The 15192-nt window shown below is 42.3% G+C and overlaps 1 protein-coding gene across 6 annotated transcripts in view; it reads right to left on the reverse strand.

The window, feature by feature from the left end:
- Positions 1–3380: 3380 nt before the first annotated feature.
- KCTD1 (potassium channel tetramerization domain containing 1) overlaps positions 3381–15192 on the reverse strand; it is a 106018-nt gene continuing 94206 nt past the window's right edge. For all 6 annotated transcript variants that reach the window (XM_061597546.1, XM_061597537.1, XM_061597575.1 and 3 more), the window contains 2 exons: positions 9044–9349; positions 3381–4550 (listed from right to left, as the gene is read on the reverse strand). In XM_061597546.1, the coding sequence (XP_061453530.1) occupies positions 4392–4550; positions 9044–9349 (465 nt within the window). In that variant the 3' untranslated portion in view covers positions 3381–4391. The remainder of the gene's footprint in view (positions 4551–9043; positions 9350–15192) is intronic.

The following is a 15192-nucleotide window of genomic DNA, read 5'->3' on the forward strand; positions in this document are numbered from 1 at the left end:
AGATTCTGAGTGGATTGGGACAGAGGGGAGGGCTCCAAATGCAAGGAGGATCTTGCACAAGTCCCCCCTGGCTCCACCCCTGCCATGCCTTCAGAACACCCCATTTGGGGGGTTTCTGCTGGCCCTGCATCCTCCAGGTTGGCTGTCACCAGCGGTGCTGGCATGGCTCAGCTATGGCGGATGGCTGCTGCTGGCGGAGCCCAGTGTCACCAGAAGCCTGCCAATGCAGCCAGGGGTCTATGGTATCCAACTTCCTCCAGTCCGGTGGAAAGATGAATTGGATTGGATTAGTTTAGATTTTGCCTATTGTCAAAGTTCACAGGTTGCTCCAAGTTATACTGGGACAAAAAAAAAGAGAGTAAAAAATAAAAAGAATCAATGCCCATTCCCCTTTGGAAAATAAATACCAGCAGATATTCAAAACTTCCTTCTCTTGCAATGAAGAGACCTTATACTAGCAAAGCTGGAGCTTAAGTGGGTAGACCAATCCTATGTTGCTTTTGGTGGTGTTGGAAGTTCCTATGGCAGAGCAACCACCACATTCAAAGCCAGGCAGTCTCAGTGACCAGAGTGGAGGTGGGGAGCAGATTACTTCCCTTGTTTTTGTTGTGTAAGTTTTTGTTTCTTTTTTCCTGAATTAACTATGCCAGATGCAAAGTTTAGAGGCCGCTTTGAGAAGACATCAGCAGAACAAGGGAGCTTAGGTCACCCCGTCCTGTTTTGGCTCCCAGCTCTGGCAAAACACTGCCACTGGGACATCTATGCCTCATACTAGGGGGTTTCTGGTGGTATGAATGCTATCCTGAAAAAATATGGCAAAAGTTCATTTTTATTACAATAAAATAACTATCAGACAAACATTCAGTAATAAATCTGTAACAGATGAAATGAATGCAATATATTACAACTTAAGCCAAACATGTCTTGACAGAGGTCTTCACCAGCAACCTTAATATAACAAGAAACTAAGCAAAACAATTCTAAGCCAGTTGGCTTTGGCTCTTGTATAGACTTCAAAGGAGGAGTGCAAGACCATTTATCAAACCTCATTTATTAACCACTAACCAAATGGTTATTCTCCAGTATAGTCATTGCCTTGACATAATCAGGATGTTCATTAAACGACAACAACAAAGAGTCTTGCGGCACATTAAAGACTAGCAAATTTATTATGGCATAAGCTTTTTCTTTTGACAATTTATATACAATTTAAATAGTCGTCTCTTATTGGTGCACAAAAACTCAACAGAATGAAAATAAAAATGATAATATGACTGTGGAATAAACAAGTATTCAGTAGGCGCCGGAAATTCAACAGGGAGAAATACCATCTCACCTCATCTGGAAGGGAGTTACATAAAATTGGGCCCACAATTTTGAACGCACAGCTCCTGGTAGATATGAGATGTGCATCTGAGCCATGGGAACCATTAACAGGGACTGCCCCAAAGACCTCAGTGATCAAACAAAACTGTAAAGGATCAAGCAGTCCCTAAGGTATCCTGGACCCAAGTTGTTAAGCCTCTTGTAAATTAATACAAGACGACTGAATCTGGCCTAGTAGTGTATGGTCAGCCAGTGCAAGGTTTTGAGCACTTATGTGCTGGCAATAATCTGTCCTCGTCAACAGTCTAGCTGCAGTGTTTTGCACTAGCTGAAGCCTCTGGACCAGGCCCAAGGGTAGCCCCACATACAGCACATTGCAATAATTGAGACTTGAGGTTGCCAATGCATGAATCACCATGGCCAGGCTATCCCTGTCCAAGAGCTACCGTAATTGGCATACCAGCTGTAGCTGCTAAAAGAAACGCCTTTCCATTGAGGCAACCTGAGTGGCTACCTGAGCCTCCAGCAACAAAGATGGGTCCAGGAGCACCCCCAAATTCCGAACTTGTTCTTTCAGAGGGAGTATAACTCCACCCAGAACAGGCAACTGGTCAGTCTCCCAGACAAAGGAAACAGCAACTGCCTCTGTCATTCCAGAGTTCAAGCTCAGCCTGTTGGCCCTTATCCAGACTGTAGTGAACGAAGCTTATGCCAATATAAATTTGTTAGTCTTTAAGGTGCATTTTGTTGTTTTTGCGACTCCTGCGGAAATTATGAAAAAGCTTATTCATGCTCACCAGAGGCTTTGTTTGCTTGCTTACCTCTGATGAGCGTGACATTCCCTCATTCCCCCAATCCTTTTTAAATTTTGCATAGCATTACAGAAATAACCAATATATTAAATATTTTGTACAATAAAACCACCAACAAAATACAAATCAATGTGAGAGCCAATATTATTTCAATTTTCTTTTTATAGATATAAACATTTTAAGTCTCAACCCATGACTTTGAAAAACACCACTTTGACTCTGTAGAAGGTAAATCTGTATGGGGAATGAGGTTATATTTAATGTTATGGGAAAGTTTACATTGATGGTTGCACTGATAAATAGTAATATAGTTGGTTGTTAATAAAGGAGGTTTGTGCTCCTCCTCTGAAGTCAAAGTCAAGAGCCAAAGCCTATTGAGTGGTTATGTTTAGTTATATTAGGCCAAAGATAAAAACTCTGCGTCAACATGTGTTTGCTTATGTTGTAATTTATTGCAACCATTTGGTCTATTCATGGACTTATTACTGAAGTATTTATTTATCTGATAAGTTATTTCACTGTAGGGGTGGGGTTTTTTGTACTTTTTGAAGATACATGCTCCTTCTTATCTTTGATTTTGGTCACTAAGTTTTGTGTTAAGGGTTATTTTTGCCTGCATTGTATGAGTGGTGCCCTGCCACTGGGTCTCCATCTCTGCCAGCAGAGCAGTATTCATGCCACTTCATGTGGTCCCACAGCTGGCTTTTAGCCAGCTTTACAATTGTTCCCTTAGATCAGGGATGGACAGACTTCAGCCTTTTTACTAAACCCCAAGAACTACCAACCAGAGCCTGGTGCAAAAGACAAACTTAAAGAATTCTGAGCCCAGGAATTTGTTTTGAGTATCAGAACTGAACGTTGGTCACATTCTTTCCCTTCCACAGAAAAATGCACTCTTGGTTAGCCCAAGCTTTCTTCATTTCAGTACAACATAGGGCAGGGAAGGATCATTTTGTTGCTGCTATTGTTAAACAACTGGGAGTCAGAAATCACAATAAATCATCCGAAGATCTGCCAGTAGATCCAGTTGTACCTTCTGTCCACTCCTACCATAGAATCAATAGAAGTTTAAGTATTATTACTCAGTGGATGGAGGGCATGTCTTTTCCCTTAAAACATCATCTTAGGCAAAACTATGCAGAATTATACTACTTAGAAAGGAAAACCATACTTCAGTTTGACCTTATGGGTGGTGATGAAATTATACTAGGCAGGGATGTTAGCATTAGAAAGAGTTTAAAGTAGTTGTACAGATCTGTGTTTAATGACTTTACAAAAAAAAATGTCCAGTAGGACTGAAAAGATCCTCCAACCAACATTAGGTCACTTGTCAAACAAGGCTGGAAAATTGATGGAGAGAAAGTAGCACCATGTGGTGCGTTAGAACCTTTTGCCACTATGAATTAAAGATAAAGCACATCATCTTTCTTTAACTATCTACCTTGTGCCTTCACATTTTTGTTTGCAGGTAGAATTCAACATTACTTACTGTCCAACAAATGTTATCAGATGCATAACAAAGCAAGTAAAAAGCTAATGTTAATCTTGATGTTTTGAATTTTTCATTTTACTTTTTTGGCTATGGTTGGTTTAAACAGGACATTTTAACAGAATTTATTATACTACATTTGAAAAAAAAAGATGAAAGCACTGGACTCAAACCAGAGCAACTCTACCATGTAGTAACAAATTCTGGCTCCATTTGATAAAAAATAAGAAGACTGCTCACATCTGTCAGGTGAACAGAAGTATACGACTTCTATACAAGCTACATTTAAAATTCTTGTCCATGACTTCTGTTGTGTAATAATTGATGTTTTCTAGAGTTGCGCCTAGTCACTTCTAAGACAAACATCTGCAAACTTGATTCATTCAAGGTGTACACACTGAAAAGCAGATTGCCATTTGGCAATGGAAAATGGAAGGGAGTTATGAGCCCTAATGGCAATGGCTTCTTTATTGTTAATCAGGCCTACCTAAGGCCTAGGACACTTAATGGCCATCACAGCACCAACCTCACCTACCATTTAAAGGGTTTTTTCCCTTTCTCTTTGCATTTCTAACTTTTTACATATACATATTTTACACCTTGAGGTTATTACTAATCCAAATGCTCCCATATGAATACAGGTATGGTCTCTATATTCGATATAAATGTGTCTTTATTTAACGTTTCATTCCAGGGCTCTTTTGGTGTTCCAACTGCACATGAAAAAGGTTCCCCTTTTTGATGCTGCATAAGAAAATACGTCCTTAGTCCAGAGGCTCTTGCTTTATTCGAATGACAGAGGATGAACGAGATGTCCTTCTGAGTTCTCGCCTAAGTACATATTCACTGAACTGGGAAGAGTCCACCCCTCCTCCACATGAGCCAACAATTTCAAAGCCTCTTTGTTGCAACCTCTCAAGTACCTACAAAATAGGACAAGGAAAAGATTGTGTAAGAACAAAAGACAGAAACGGCAGTCTATATGGTGAAAAAACAAATTTGTTTTCACATCCTGTTATTATACTTTCCACTTTATGCTTATGGAGACAGAAACAAAGGAAACTCCCACCCTAGTGATAAATCACTGGTGGATTTCAATTACATAACAGCAGCTATTATAGCTCAATAGATAGCAAAATTACAACCTCTTCATTCCATTTATCTTTGCCCTATCACATATGGGTCTATGACCGCAATAAACATTTGATTTGATTTGCCCTATCACAAGGTAAATATAGGATCTAAAAATATAGTCTACACAACGCTAACAATTCAGAACATGCTTTTTAAGCTAGGTTATCCATTCTGATTCCATGCCTCACTAACACACCTTTGCTCAACCATAGCTAATTCTAGTTTAACACTGTGTACTCTAGGTTTGATGCCAACCATGTGCCTTTGACTCTTGTTCTTCCTGGCTAATTAAGTTAAGCAGGGGACTGACCCTTTCGGTGATAGCAAATGCCTCTCTCAGAGGGGAAGTTGTGCCACTGGTATGGCAAGAGGCAACTGTATGATCACTGCTAAAAAAAGCCCTCTGGATCTCCCCCCTCCCCCCAGATAACTATGAGTCAGTACTGAGGTGTGCAAGATGAAAGTGGTGCTACAACCCCAGATATATTTGTTTGAAAGTCATTTTCTTAATCCTTTCCAATCTGGACTTTGGCCTAGTTAGGGGACCGAGACAGACTTGGTTGCTCTGGTGGATGAGCTATACCAGGAGCTAGGCAGGCAGAATATGTTCTTGTTGGTTCTATCTTGTTCCATTATGCCATTTAACTTCTACATGAAACTGCTGGGGGAAGTTGTTAGGGACGCAAGACTGGGGTTCAGCAATATGCAGATGACACCCAGGTCTCTCTCTCCTTTTCATCTGATGCCACAGAGATTGCATAGGTCCTGAACTACTGTTTTAACACAGTTATGTTGGATGTGGACAAATAAATTGAGACTTAATCCACATAAGACATGCTAGTCAGCAGGAAAGGTAATCCAGGAATAGGAGTACAACCTAGTCAGAAAAAGATTGCATTCCGGCTTTGCTCCCGGATGCTTAGGTGGCTGGTATGGCCAGAAGTGCCTTTGCACACCTTTGGCTACTGCACCAGCTGTGACCTTTCCTAGAAGAAGAAAGCAGATCTAGTCACAGTCATATAGGCCAGGTTACTGCAATGGATTTCCTGGTAGGTATTTATTATTTTGTATTGAAGTACACATGGGCAAAGTGTGAACTGATAAAGAAACACTGCAAGGGTCTTAGGGCCCCTCCAGACAGTTTTTTTAGAAAGTGTATTCGGCAATGTGTCATTAATACAATATGAATGCATTAGTGACAGATTTATACTGAACCATCCATGCATCATTCCACCTGATTAGTTCTATGTTGCTTTCCCAATGATACCACATTATTACTATCTGGACGGGTACTCTTGCACTATAGTGCAACAAAAACAGGACAATATTTCCCCCACACAGAGACACAAAAAGACATCTGTGGTATGAAAAGTAGCAGAATTTCAACAGGAAGCTACAGGACATATACCAACTGGACTCAAAGTACTATGTCCACCCCAAAACTTTTGCAGGTGCAAACAAAATTGAAAATGGGATTACATATAATCACCCTGACACATCCCATGAACAAGTCATCATGAATGCACAATAAAAAGGATGTCTGGAAGGCCCTACATTAGCCAATAAACATGTGTAAAGAGAAATAAGGGACAGACAAAAGCAACTCTGTGTGGAATGATCTAACTGGAAGGGAGCATGCAAGAAGTCTACTAATTGCAAGATCACTGTATGCCTTTGAACTGGCTTATTGCTCACCTGATGAAAACACTACAAACTACTAAGTTTAAGGATGCATAACTCTCATTCTTCCCCCCCTCCCTCCCATAATATCAAGACCTGCAGCTAGACTACCACAATGGACCTTACATGGGCTGTCCCTGAAGGCTGCGTTAACGTGATGTGGAATGAAACTGACATCTCATGATAGGCATGCCACTTACCTAGAAACAAGCACTTTTAACTCAGTGGGGTTAGATGTGAAGATGACTGCATTGTAGAAGTACAACTCCACAGCACCTTGTGCTACAGACTACTACAGCCTTTCAAACTAACTGGCACACTTCAAAAATATCCCCATGTCTTCCCCATACCTAACACGATCATTAAGATAAATGTAGCATCCTCTTGACTATTCTAAATGGCAATGACATGAGCTCATACAAATTTTTCTAGTGGATACTCCATAGTTTTGGAACTCCCAGGGCATGGTCTGAGGTCACACGATGCAGCAATCTTGCTGAAGCCAAGGTGGTCTGCACTTGGACAGAAGATAATCTAGGAACTCAATGTTCATGAGTTCCATGATGGAAGAAAGACAAGATATAAATGTGCTGATAAATTTTCAATCCCCTGGAGAGACTAAAAAGTGCCTAGACTCAGTCCTCATACTTCTGGAAGGACTGAACTTCTTTATTTGGTTTAACTCTATGTATAGAAACCAAAGTTAAAATGGTTTGGGGCAGGATGTAGCTGGTGTGTTTACACTGTAGCTGTAGGGTTTGTTTTAATATTGAATGCTCAGAGTTCAATGTAAGTTAAAATATATTGATTAAAACAGAACAAAACAAAGGCCAAGGAAAGCTCCTTTCAAGGAAAAACTGCTTATAATATAGGTGAAAAGTAATAATCAGACATGACAAGATCTTGTTCAGTAATCTTTCACTGCATTGCTTTATATCTGTGTGTGTGTCAATGAAAGTGAGAGTGAGAATGAATATCTAGTTAACTTTCAAGGCATAATATTCAAACTTGCTGGGAAGATATAGGGTACAGGGGTAGATGTACCATTTTAGATCAACTAAAGACAGGTCTTATGTCAATCATAGAGAATATTCAGACATTATAAATTTTGGTAGCTAACTACAATGCTCCTGAACCCCCAATGATTGTTCAAAATAGTTCTTAAAACATGACACCTTGGAGTGGAGTTAATCAACAGAAACCAGCACAGGTAGTTCCATAAAGAGTTAGCTTTCTATATATATATATATATATATATATCAGATTTTTCACTAACACACTTCATTTAAGTGACAGTATATGGAACCTCATTATGTCATAAGATAGAAACATGGGAGGCAGCAGGGGGAGAGATAACAGTACATTTCCCAAGAACTCTGGAAACTGCTATGTTCTCAGAAGCATCTGCCTGCTCAATTATCTACTGAATAGGTTCAATGCAAACAATCAGACTCAATGGTAACAAATAAATAAAAAACTGCAACTGATGCTCCAAGGAAACGCTTGGTTGTTTTCAGTTATATTGGATTCATTTATTTACTTTAAATATTTCTGATCTTGTGCCAAACAGATTGCAATGTTGACACCATTCAAGAGTCTCTAGGGACGTTATTCCAAAGGTGGGGTACCACCACAGAAAACCCCCTCTCCTTCGTGCATGCAGTACACACTGCATCAAGTGACAGCACTCAGGGGAGGACTTCAGTTGAAGACCCCAATGCACAACAATATCAGAAGAGGCGTTACTTCAGGTATTTGGGTCCAAAGCTATTTAGAGCTTTAAAGATAAGCACGAACATCTTGAACCCCACAAGCAAAGAGGCAGCCAGTGTAATTCTTTAAGAATTGATGTAGTATAGCTCTATCTACCCACACCAGACAGAATTCTTGCAGCCAAATTCCGAACTAATTGAAGCTTCCAAATTCAAGTTATTTCAAAACTTATCAATGAAAAAGGAAACAACTTTAGGTAGGTAATTTCTTTGAAGTACTTTTCTTCAGGCTGTATGTATATGTAGGCTCTTCTATGCAACTGGGAGCTCGTATGATCAATGGAGAAGCCTATACATATATATCCGTGCATTCATTTAGGCTCTTTCAGAAGTAAGGATCAGCAGGCATCAACCTGCTCCCCCTCTGTGCGTTCACTGAGTGTGTATGAGTATGGCGATGAGTGACGAGAGCTTTCCTACCTGAATCTTTTCCTCTAAAAGTGAGATGGAAGAAGCTGCCTCTAATTTCAAAGGTTCAAAACTGTCTTTTGCTAATCACGCCAAAATCCCCTCGTTTTATCAAGGGAGTGGGCCAGGGTGGGGGGAAGAGGGTTAAGTAGTGGTTTGGAACAAAGCCAAACTAGTATTCAACCTCTGGCACAGCAAGTTACTATTTTGCAACATAGCACTTCTCTGTGCCTCATGTATATTTGGGGGATAGGATCCTTCAGGGAATATGAAACTTCCAGAAGGTTTGGTAACAAGACTAATCAATCTATAACTTATTACATTAATTAAAAACATACTATGATTTTTATAATTTAAAATAACCTCCCCACTCTCCTTCACACATTTACCAGCCTGCCCCAAAACTAACAATGTCTGCATACCTGAACTGAATTGAGATGACAATATCCATTTAAAGGAAATCTGATGACATGCGTTGAGTCGTGATTCCAACCTGCATTGACTGAATTGCACATCACGTCACCGATTTCTGGGAAAACCTCTTCTATCAAAGACTTGTCACCACTCAAGGTAATCCTCTCTCCAAGATCTGGAGCAACTCTCACAACCAAACATTCGCAGGATTTTGAAAACCGACATGTCTCCCGATCCTGTTTCCACCTTTCCATCTCTCCTAACATGGGCTGAAGCTGAAAATACTTTGCTTCTTCATATAACAAGCTGTAATCCTGAAAGACACAATTTTAATTATAAAAAAGAACATATATGCCACTATAGGGTATGAGTAACATCCAACATTATCAGACTGCTTATGCAACAGACTGCCCCTTTATCTCCTTCCCATTGTAGCCCCTTAAATGCCTTCAAACTCTGCTCTGGAAGGTTGGGGGACACAGGCCACATTCACACCAGACATTTATTCCACTATTATTTCACTTTAAACAGTCATGGACTCCTCCTAAGAATCCTGGGTAGTTTGTGACGGGTGCTGAAAGCTGTTAGAAGATTCCTATTCCCTTCACAGAGCTACAATTCTCAGAGTTTTCTGGGAAGAGGAAATGACTTTTAAACCATTCTGGCAAACTGTAACTCTGTGAGGAGAATATGGGTCTCCTAACAACTCTCAGCACCCTTCACAAACTATACTTCCCGTGATTCTTTGGGAGAAGCTATGACTGTTTAAAGTGGAATAAATGTCTGGTGTGAATGTGGCCACAGAGACTGCAAGGAAGAGAGGATCAGAAAGTCCTATTATATCTGCTGGTGCAACTTTGGGTTGATATCATGTTTCATGCTTTTCTTCGCCTCTATGTGTAGTGAACTTACTCATGCCCAGATAGCATCACTCATTTTGTTTATATGTTTGGTGGAAGAACTATGGCTCAGTGGTAGAGCACATGCCAAAGGTCCCAGGTTCAATCCCCAACACTTCCAAACTGGCCAGGTAAAGCCTCCCTGTCTGGAACCCTGGAGAGCCACTGCCAATCAGTGCAGACAATACTGAGATAGACAGACCCCTGATATGACCCAGAATAAGGCAGCGTTCTATGGTCTTATGCATTTTCCTGCCAAACAGGACTGAGGAAAACACAGCATGATGACATCATAATATAACTAAATTGAGGAGGGGAAAGCTAGACATGGGGGACGGCCTGCAGTGGTAATTCCCAGTTTATCATAATGTCTGATCCTGAGCTTAAAGTGGCCACACAAAAGAAAATAAATGGCAAAGAATAAGCCAGTGCTGAACACCTACACCAGACCTTTTAAGAAGCAAGAGATACAACATTTGTACAAAAATATAGTTAGATGGCAAAATATAATTAGGTGGTATGGCAACCTGTAAACACTGGTGTTTGAAAGCATCAAAATGAGAGCACAGTAATTTTGAACAGCTAGCATCACTTTGTTAAAAATGTGATTCTATATTCCCTTTGATATGGCAACTGGTTTGATGGAGGGCAATCCATTAGCTTCAGCAAACAATTTAGACATGGTTCCAGATGATATTCTAAGCAAGTTATTTACAACACAATCCTACTCATATATAATCAGAAGTAAGACTCACTGAGTTCAGTCCCTAGGCCAGCCTTTCCCAACCAGTGTGCCTCCAGATGTTGTAGGACCACAATTCCCATCTTTCCTGTCCTTTGGCAATGCTGGCTGAGGCTGATGGGAGTTGTGGTCCAACAACATCTGGAGGCACACTGGTTGGGAAAGGCTGCCCTAGGCAGTGGAGGCTGCTCCATTAGGGCTACCAGGGCCAGCCCTACCAAGTCACATGTCTTGCAATTTGTTTGAATTTAGCCCCCCAAAAACTCAAAGCCACACTCTCTCCTATCCCACAAATTCTTTCATAATTCATGTCAATGTAGAGAGAGACCTGAATACTTTTCTGTCAATCTCCCATTCTCTGGCCAATCAGCTCTCTGCATCACTCAGCAATTCTCAATCCAAAAGTATTCTTACGGCCAGGAGGTACCACCCATCTGTCTCCAGACAGAAAAACTCATTTTTTAAATCCTAGCTGTGCAGTGATCCCCTCCCTCCTGTTGTTATTATCTCACTCCATTTGAAGTACCTAACCTTAACTGGGCTTTTTGGGTAGCCCACAGAGCTGTTCTGAGCACGCTCCAGAACTCTTCCTTGCAGTCACACTCCAGACAACCTTAATTGGGCCCCAAGACTGTTTGTCTTCCTTGATCAGCCTTCCCCTAGTCAACTGCTTGATTATTTATACAGCCACAAGAGTGGCTGCATACTATAGTCAGCGTGGATTTTTCACATTCCGCAATGTTTAAATTGAAAATGCCCCCCATGCCATTCTGATGCTTCCCATAAGCTCATTTCAAAACAAAACCTTACAAAACTTATAGTCCTGAACTCAGAAACGCTTGCTTAACAACCCTCTCAATTTTCATGGCGATACACAAAGCAGTCAAGAGAGCATAGAGAGTTCAACGTCTAAAAAGAGGGGGGGGAACCCCAAAGCCCTTTTGGACTTTTTTGTCAGAGTTCTCATAATCTGTTGAAATTCATTAAAAACCAGCCATGTTCATAGAGTACCTGTAATCCTAATACTGACCTTGCCCTGACCTAAAAGTTTAAAAAATGCCTGGCTGATTTTTAATTAATTTACGAAATTTTGGCTGGAACCCAATCTTAACGCAGGGCGTGCTCAGTAAGAACAAACTGTCTGTGTTCCAAAAGCCAGACTCCCAACTGCTTGGCTTGGCTAATCAGGGGGCCACATCCACACCAGACTTTGATTTCACTTGAGACAGTCATGGCTTCCCTCAGAGAATCCTGGGAAGTGTAGTTTGTGAAGGGTGCTGAGAGGAGACTCCTGTTCCACTGAGAGAGCTTCAGCGGCAAGAATGGTTTAACAGTCAGCCACTCTGACTGAAGGTCTGTGAGGGGAACAGGGCGTCTCCTAGCAACTCTCAGCACCCTTCACTAACTATACTTCCCAGGATTCTTTGAGAGAAGCTATGATTCCCCAAAGTGAAATAAAGGCCTGGTGTGGATGTGGCCAGGGACAGCTTTGGTTTAAATTTGGGTGGGAGGCTATATGTGCCTGAGGTAGAATAAAAAGGTGGGGGAAACGCTGAAAAGCAATGATACTGTTCACAACATTTTCCTTTTGGAAAGAAAAGGGGCTTCCCCTCTGCCCAGTGCCCACCCACCCAATCTCCTCCCCTCCCCATCCTCCTACCCTCCCTGCCCCTTCCCCGGGTCAGTGTTGGACTACAACCTGGGAGACCGGGGTTCGAATCCCCACACAGCCATGAAGCTGACTGGGTGACCTTGGGCCAGTCACTGCCTCTCAGCCTCAGAGCAAGGCAATGGTAAAACCACCTCTGAATACCGTTTACCACGAAAACCCTATTCACAGGGTCACCATAAGTCCAGTCGACTTGAAGTCAGTCCATTTCCATTTTCAAACATGATTGCACAGAAATAAATCCCACTGAACTCAAAAAGTATGCAAATGATCAAACCCACCCTCGCTTCTCCTCCCTCCTATCCCCTCCCTCTTGCCCTTCCCTCGCCCCTCCCTCCCCATCCTCTTCCGATCCCCTCCCCTTCCTCCTCCCCATCAGGGCCGGTTCTAAAGGGTGGCCAGGACGGGCACTGGCCTGATGGCCACTGGAGCTACAGGGGCCCCCTCAGCTGCCTCTCTGCTCCCCTTCCACGATCTGCGGGCCCCCCACACCCCCACCTACCTTTCTGCTGTCTTTTACCATTGCCCTTAATGAAGACGGCGGCCACGGTTTCCCTAAGGTACTGAAGCCCCTGCCGCCATCTTAGTTGATAGCAGAGATGCGCATGCACAGCACGCACACGTACCATCAACAAAGATGGTGGCAGAGGCATCATCCCGTTAGGGAAACCGCGGCAGCCATCTTCACTAACGGCAATGGTAAAAGACAGCAGAAAGGTAGGTGGGGGCATGGGGGGCACGCATGCATGTGCGATGCACGGAGGCCAGGGCAAGCTGATGCCCAAGGGCCCCGGGATTCCTGGAGCCAGCCCTGCTCCCCATGTCAGTTTTTCCTATCCTAAGCATGATTGCATAGGAGTAAATCCCATTGAACTCAATAAGCATGCAAATGATCAGACCTGCTTTTCTCCTCCTTCCCCTCTGCTCTCCTTTCCTCCCCCCCTTCCTTCTTCCTCCTCCCCTGCCCACTCCAGCCCTCCCTCCCTTCCCCCGGGCAGTTTTACCTATCCTAAGCATGATTACATGGGAGTAAATCGCACTGAACTCAAACAGGCAAATGATCAAACCTGTCCTCCCCCCCTCCTGCTTGCTCCCATCCCAGTCCTCCTCTCTGCCTTTCCTCCCCTCCCTCATCCTCTTCCTCCTCCCCATCCCGTGGTCAGTTTCACCTATCCTAAGCATGATTGCAGGGGAGTAAATCCCACTGAACTCTATAAGTATGCAAATGATCAAACCTGCCCTCCCCTCCCCCTTCCTTTGCCCCCCTCCAATGCGCTCCTTCCCCCTCGGTCAGTTTTTCCTATTCTAACCATGATTGCATAGGAGTAAATCCCATTGAACTCAATAAACATGCAAATGATCAGACCTGCTTTCCCCCTCCTCCTCCTCTCCTCTTCCTTCCTCCTCCCTTCCCCTCTTACTTCTTCTTCCTCCCCTGCCCACTCCAGCCCTCCTTCCCTCCCCCCTCCCGGTCAGTCTTACCTATCCTAAGCATGATGCACGGGAGTAAATTGCACTGAACTCAACAAACATGCAAATGATCAAACCTGTCCTTCTCCTCCCCTCCCCCTCCCAATTCTTCCAAGCTACACAGCAAGTGGATTGGACTGTGAAAGACCAACCCAAATGGTGTTTGTATTTTGACAAATTTGTAGGACAGTACAATATCTCAGAGAGGAGGTCAGGTCTCCTGCTCCCCTAGTGCTTTCACTATAGCTGCCCAATTTCCCTGCTTTTTAAAGTTTGATAGAAATATCTGTGAGCTATAGGTACATTCTTAAACCGCAAGGATTTTTGCCTATGAGTGAATATTTCCATGTTTGCTGTGTGTTTTTTCACTGAACTGCCTATTTGTGAGAGTGAGTATCACTGGACCCTGGTAAGTGTCATCTTTGTACCGTAATTTTTATATATATTTATATATATTTGTTTATTGGATGGGAAGAAAGGTTAAAATTATTACTTTTCAATAATTACTGTTTTCTACTCCAACAGTTCACCCTCATTATAAGCTGATGGAATAAATACGGTAATTAATTATGCTGAGAAGGAAGGGGGAGTGGTTTTATTCAAAGACATGCTGGGGCTTGTATTTCCTTTTGGATCCTGTGAGTCTGGAATCTTGATAGATGATGGTAATAGATTTAACTTGAGATTATTTATTGTGTAAGTGTACTGATTGCTGTTGTCAGTTTGGTGTGGGCAGGTGTAGTGCAGAACAACAGTACTCTGGTGATTGTAAGATGTACTCTTTGCACAAAGAGTAGTGACTAAACCATTTCATTTAGAAAGAAACTGGAATACACATTAGGCATGAGAAAAGCCCACCAAAAATATCTCTCCTCAACTGCCTCAGGGCCTAACTGAATGATCTGAGCCTGCCTTTTAACCAAATAGCATTCTGCGAGGGAAGCATGGATGTTTGGGCACACTGATGAGTCCTTTTTTAGGTGTCTGTTAAACTGCAAGAACAGTTCTGCAAGAAAAAAAATTAATTAATTTGTTCACATCTTCCTTGCCTGGACTATAACATCGGCGTCTTTTTTTTTTTTAGTAAAGCTAGGCCTGGAGCTGCACTAGGTTCAGACTAGATTCCCTTATAGTGATTACTATCTGTTGGTGCTACAGCCAGTTGCTTCTGGGTTTTTTCCTTGGCATCTTGGTAAAAAAATAGCTGTAATTCCATGCATCATGTGATTGACTGGCAATGAAGAGTTTATATTTCAGGCTGAAGTTACTGTTGTGGAATCATCTTATTGAATACAAACAGAGATTCTGCATTGGGGAAGCAGGTGCCAAGTAGCCATGGCTTACAGCAGAAATGAAACAAGTAGTCCAGTAGCACTT

The sequence above is a fragment of the Rhineura floridana genome, chromosome 1 (assembly GCF_030035675.1).
Source record: "Rhineura floridana isolate rRhiFlo1 chromosome 1, rRhiFlo1.hap2, whole genome shotgun sequence".
NCBI classification, from domain to species: domain Eukaryota; kingdom Metazoa; phylum Chordata; class Lepidosauria; order Squamata; family Rhineuridae; genus Rhineura; species Rhineura floridana.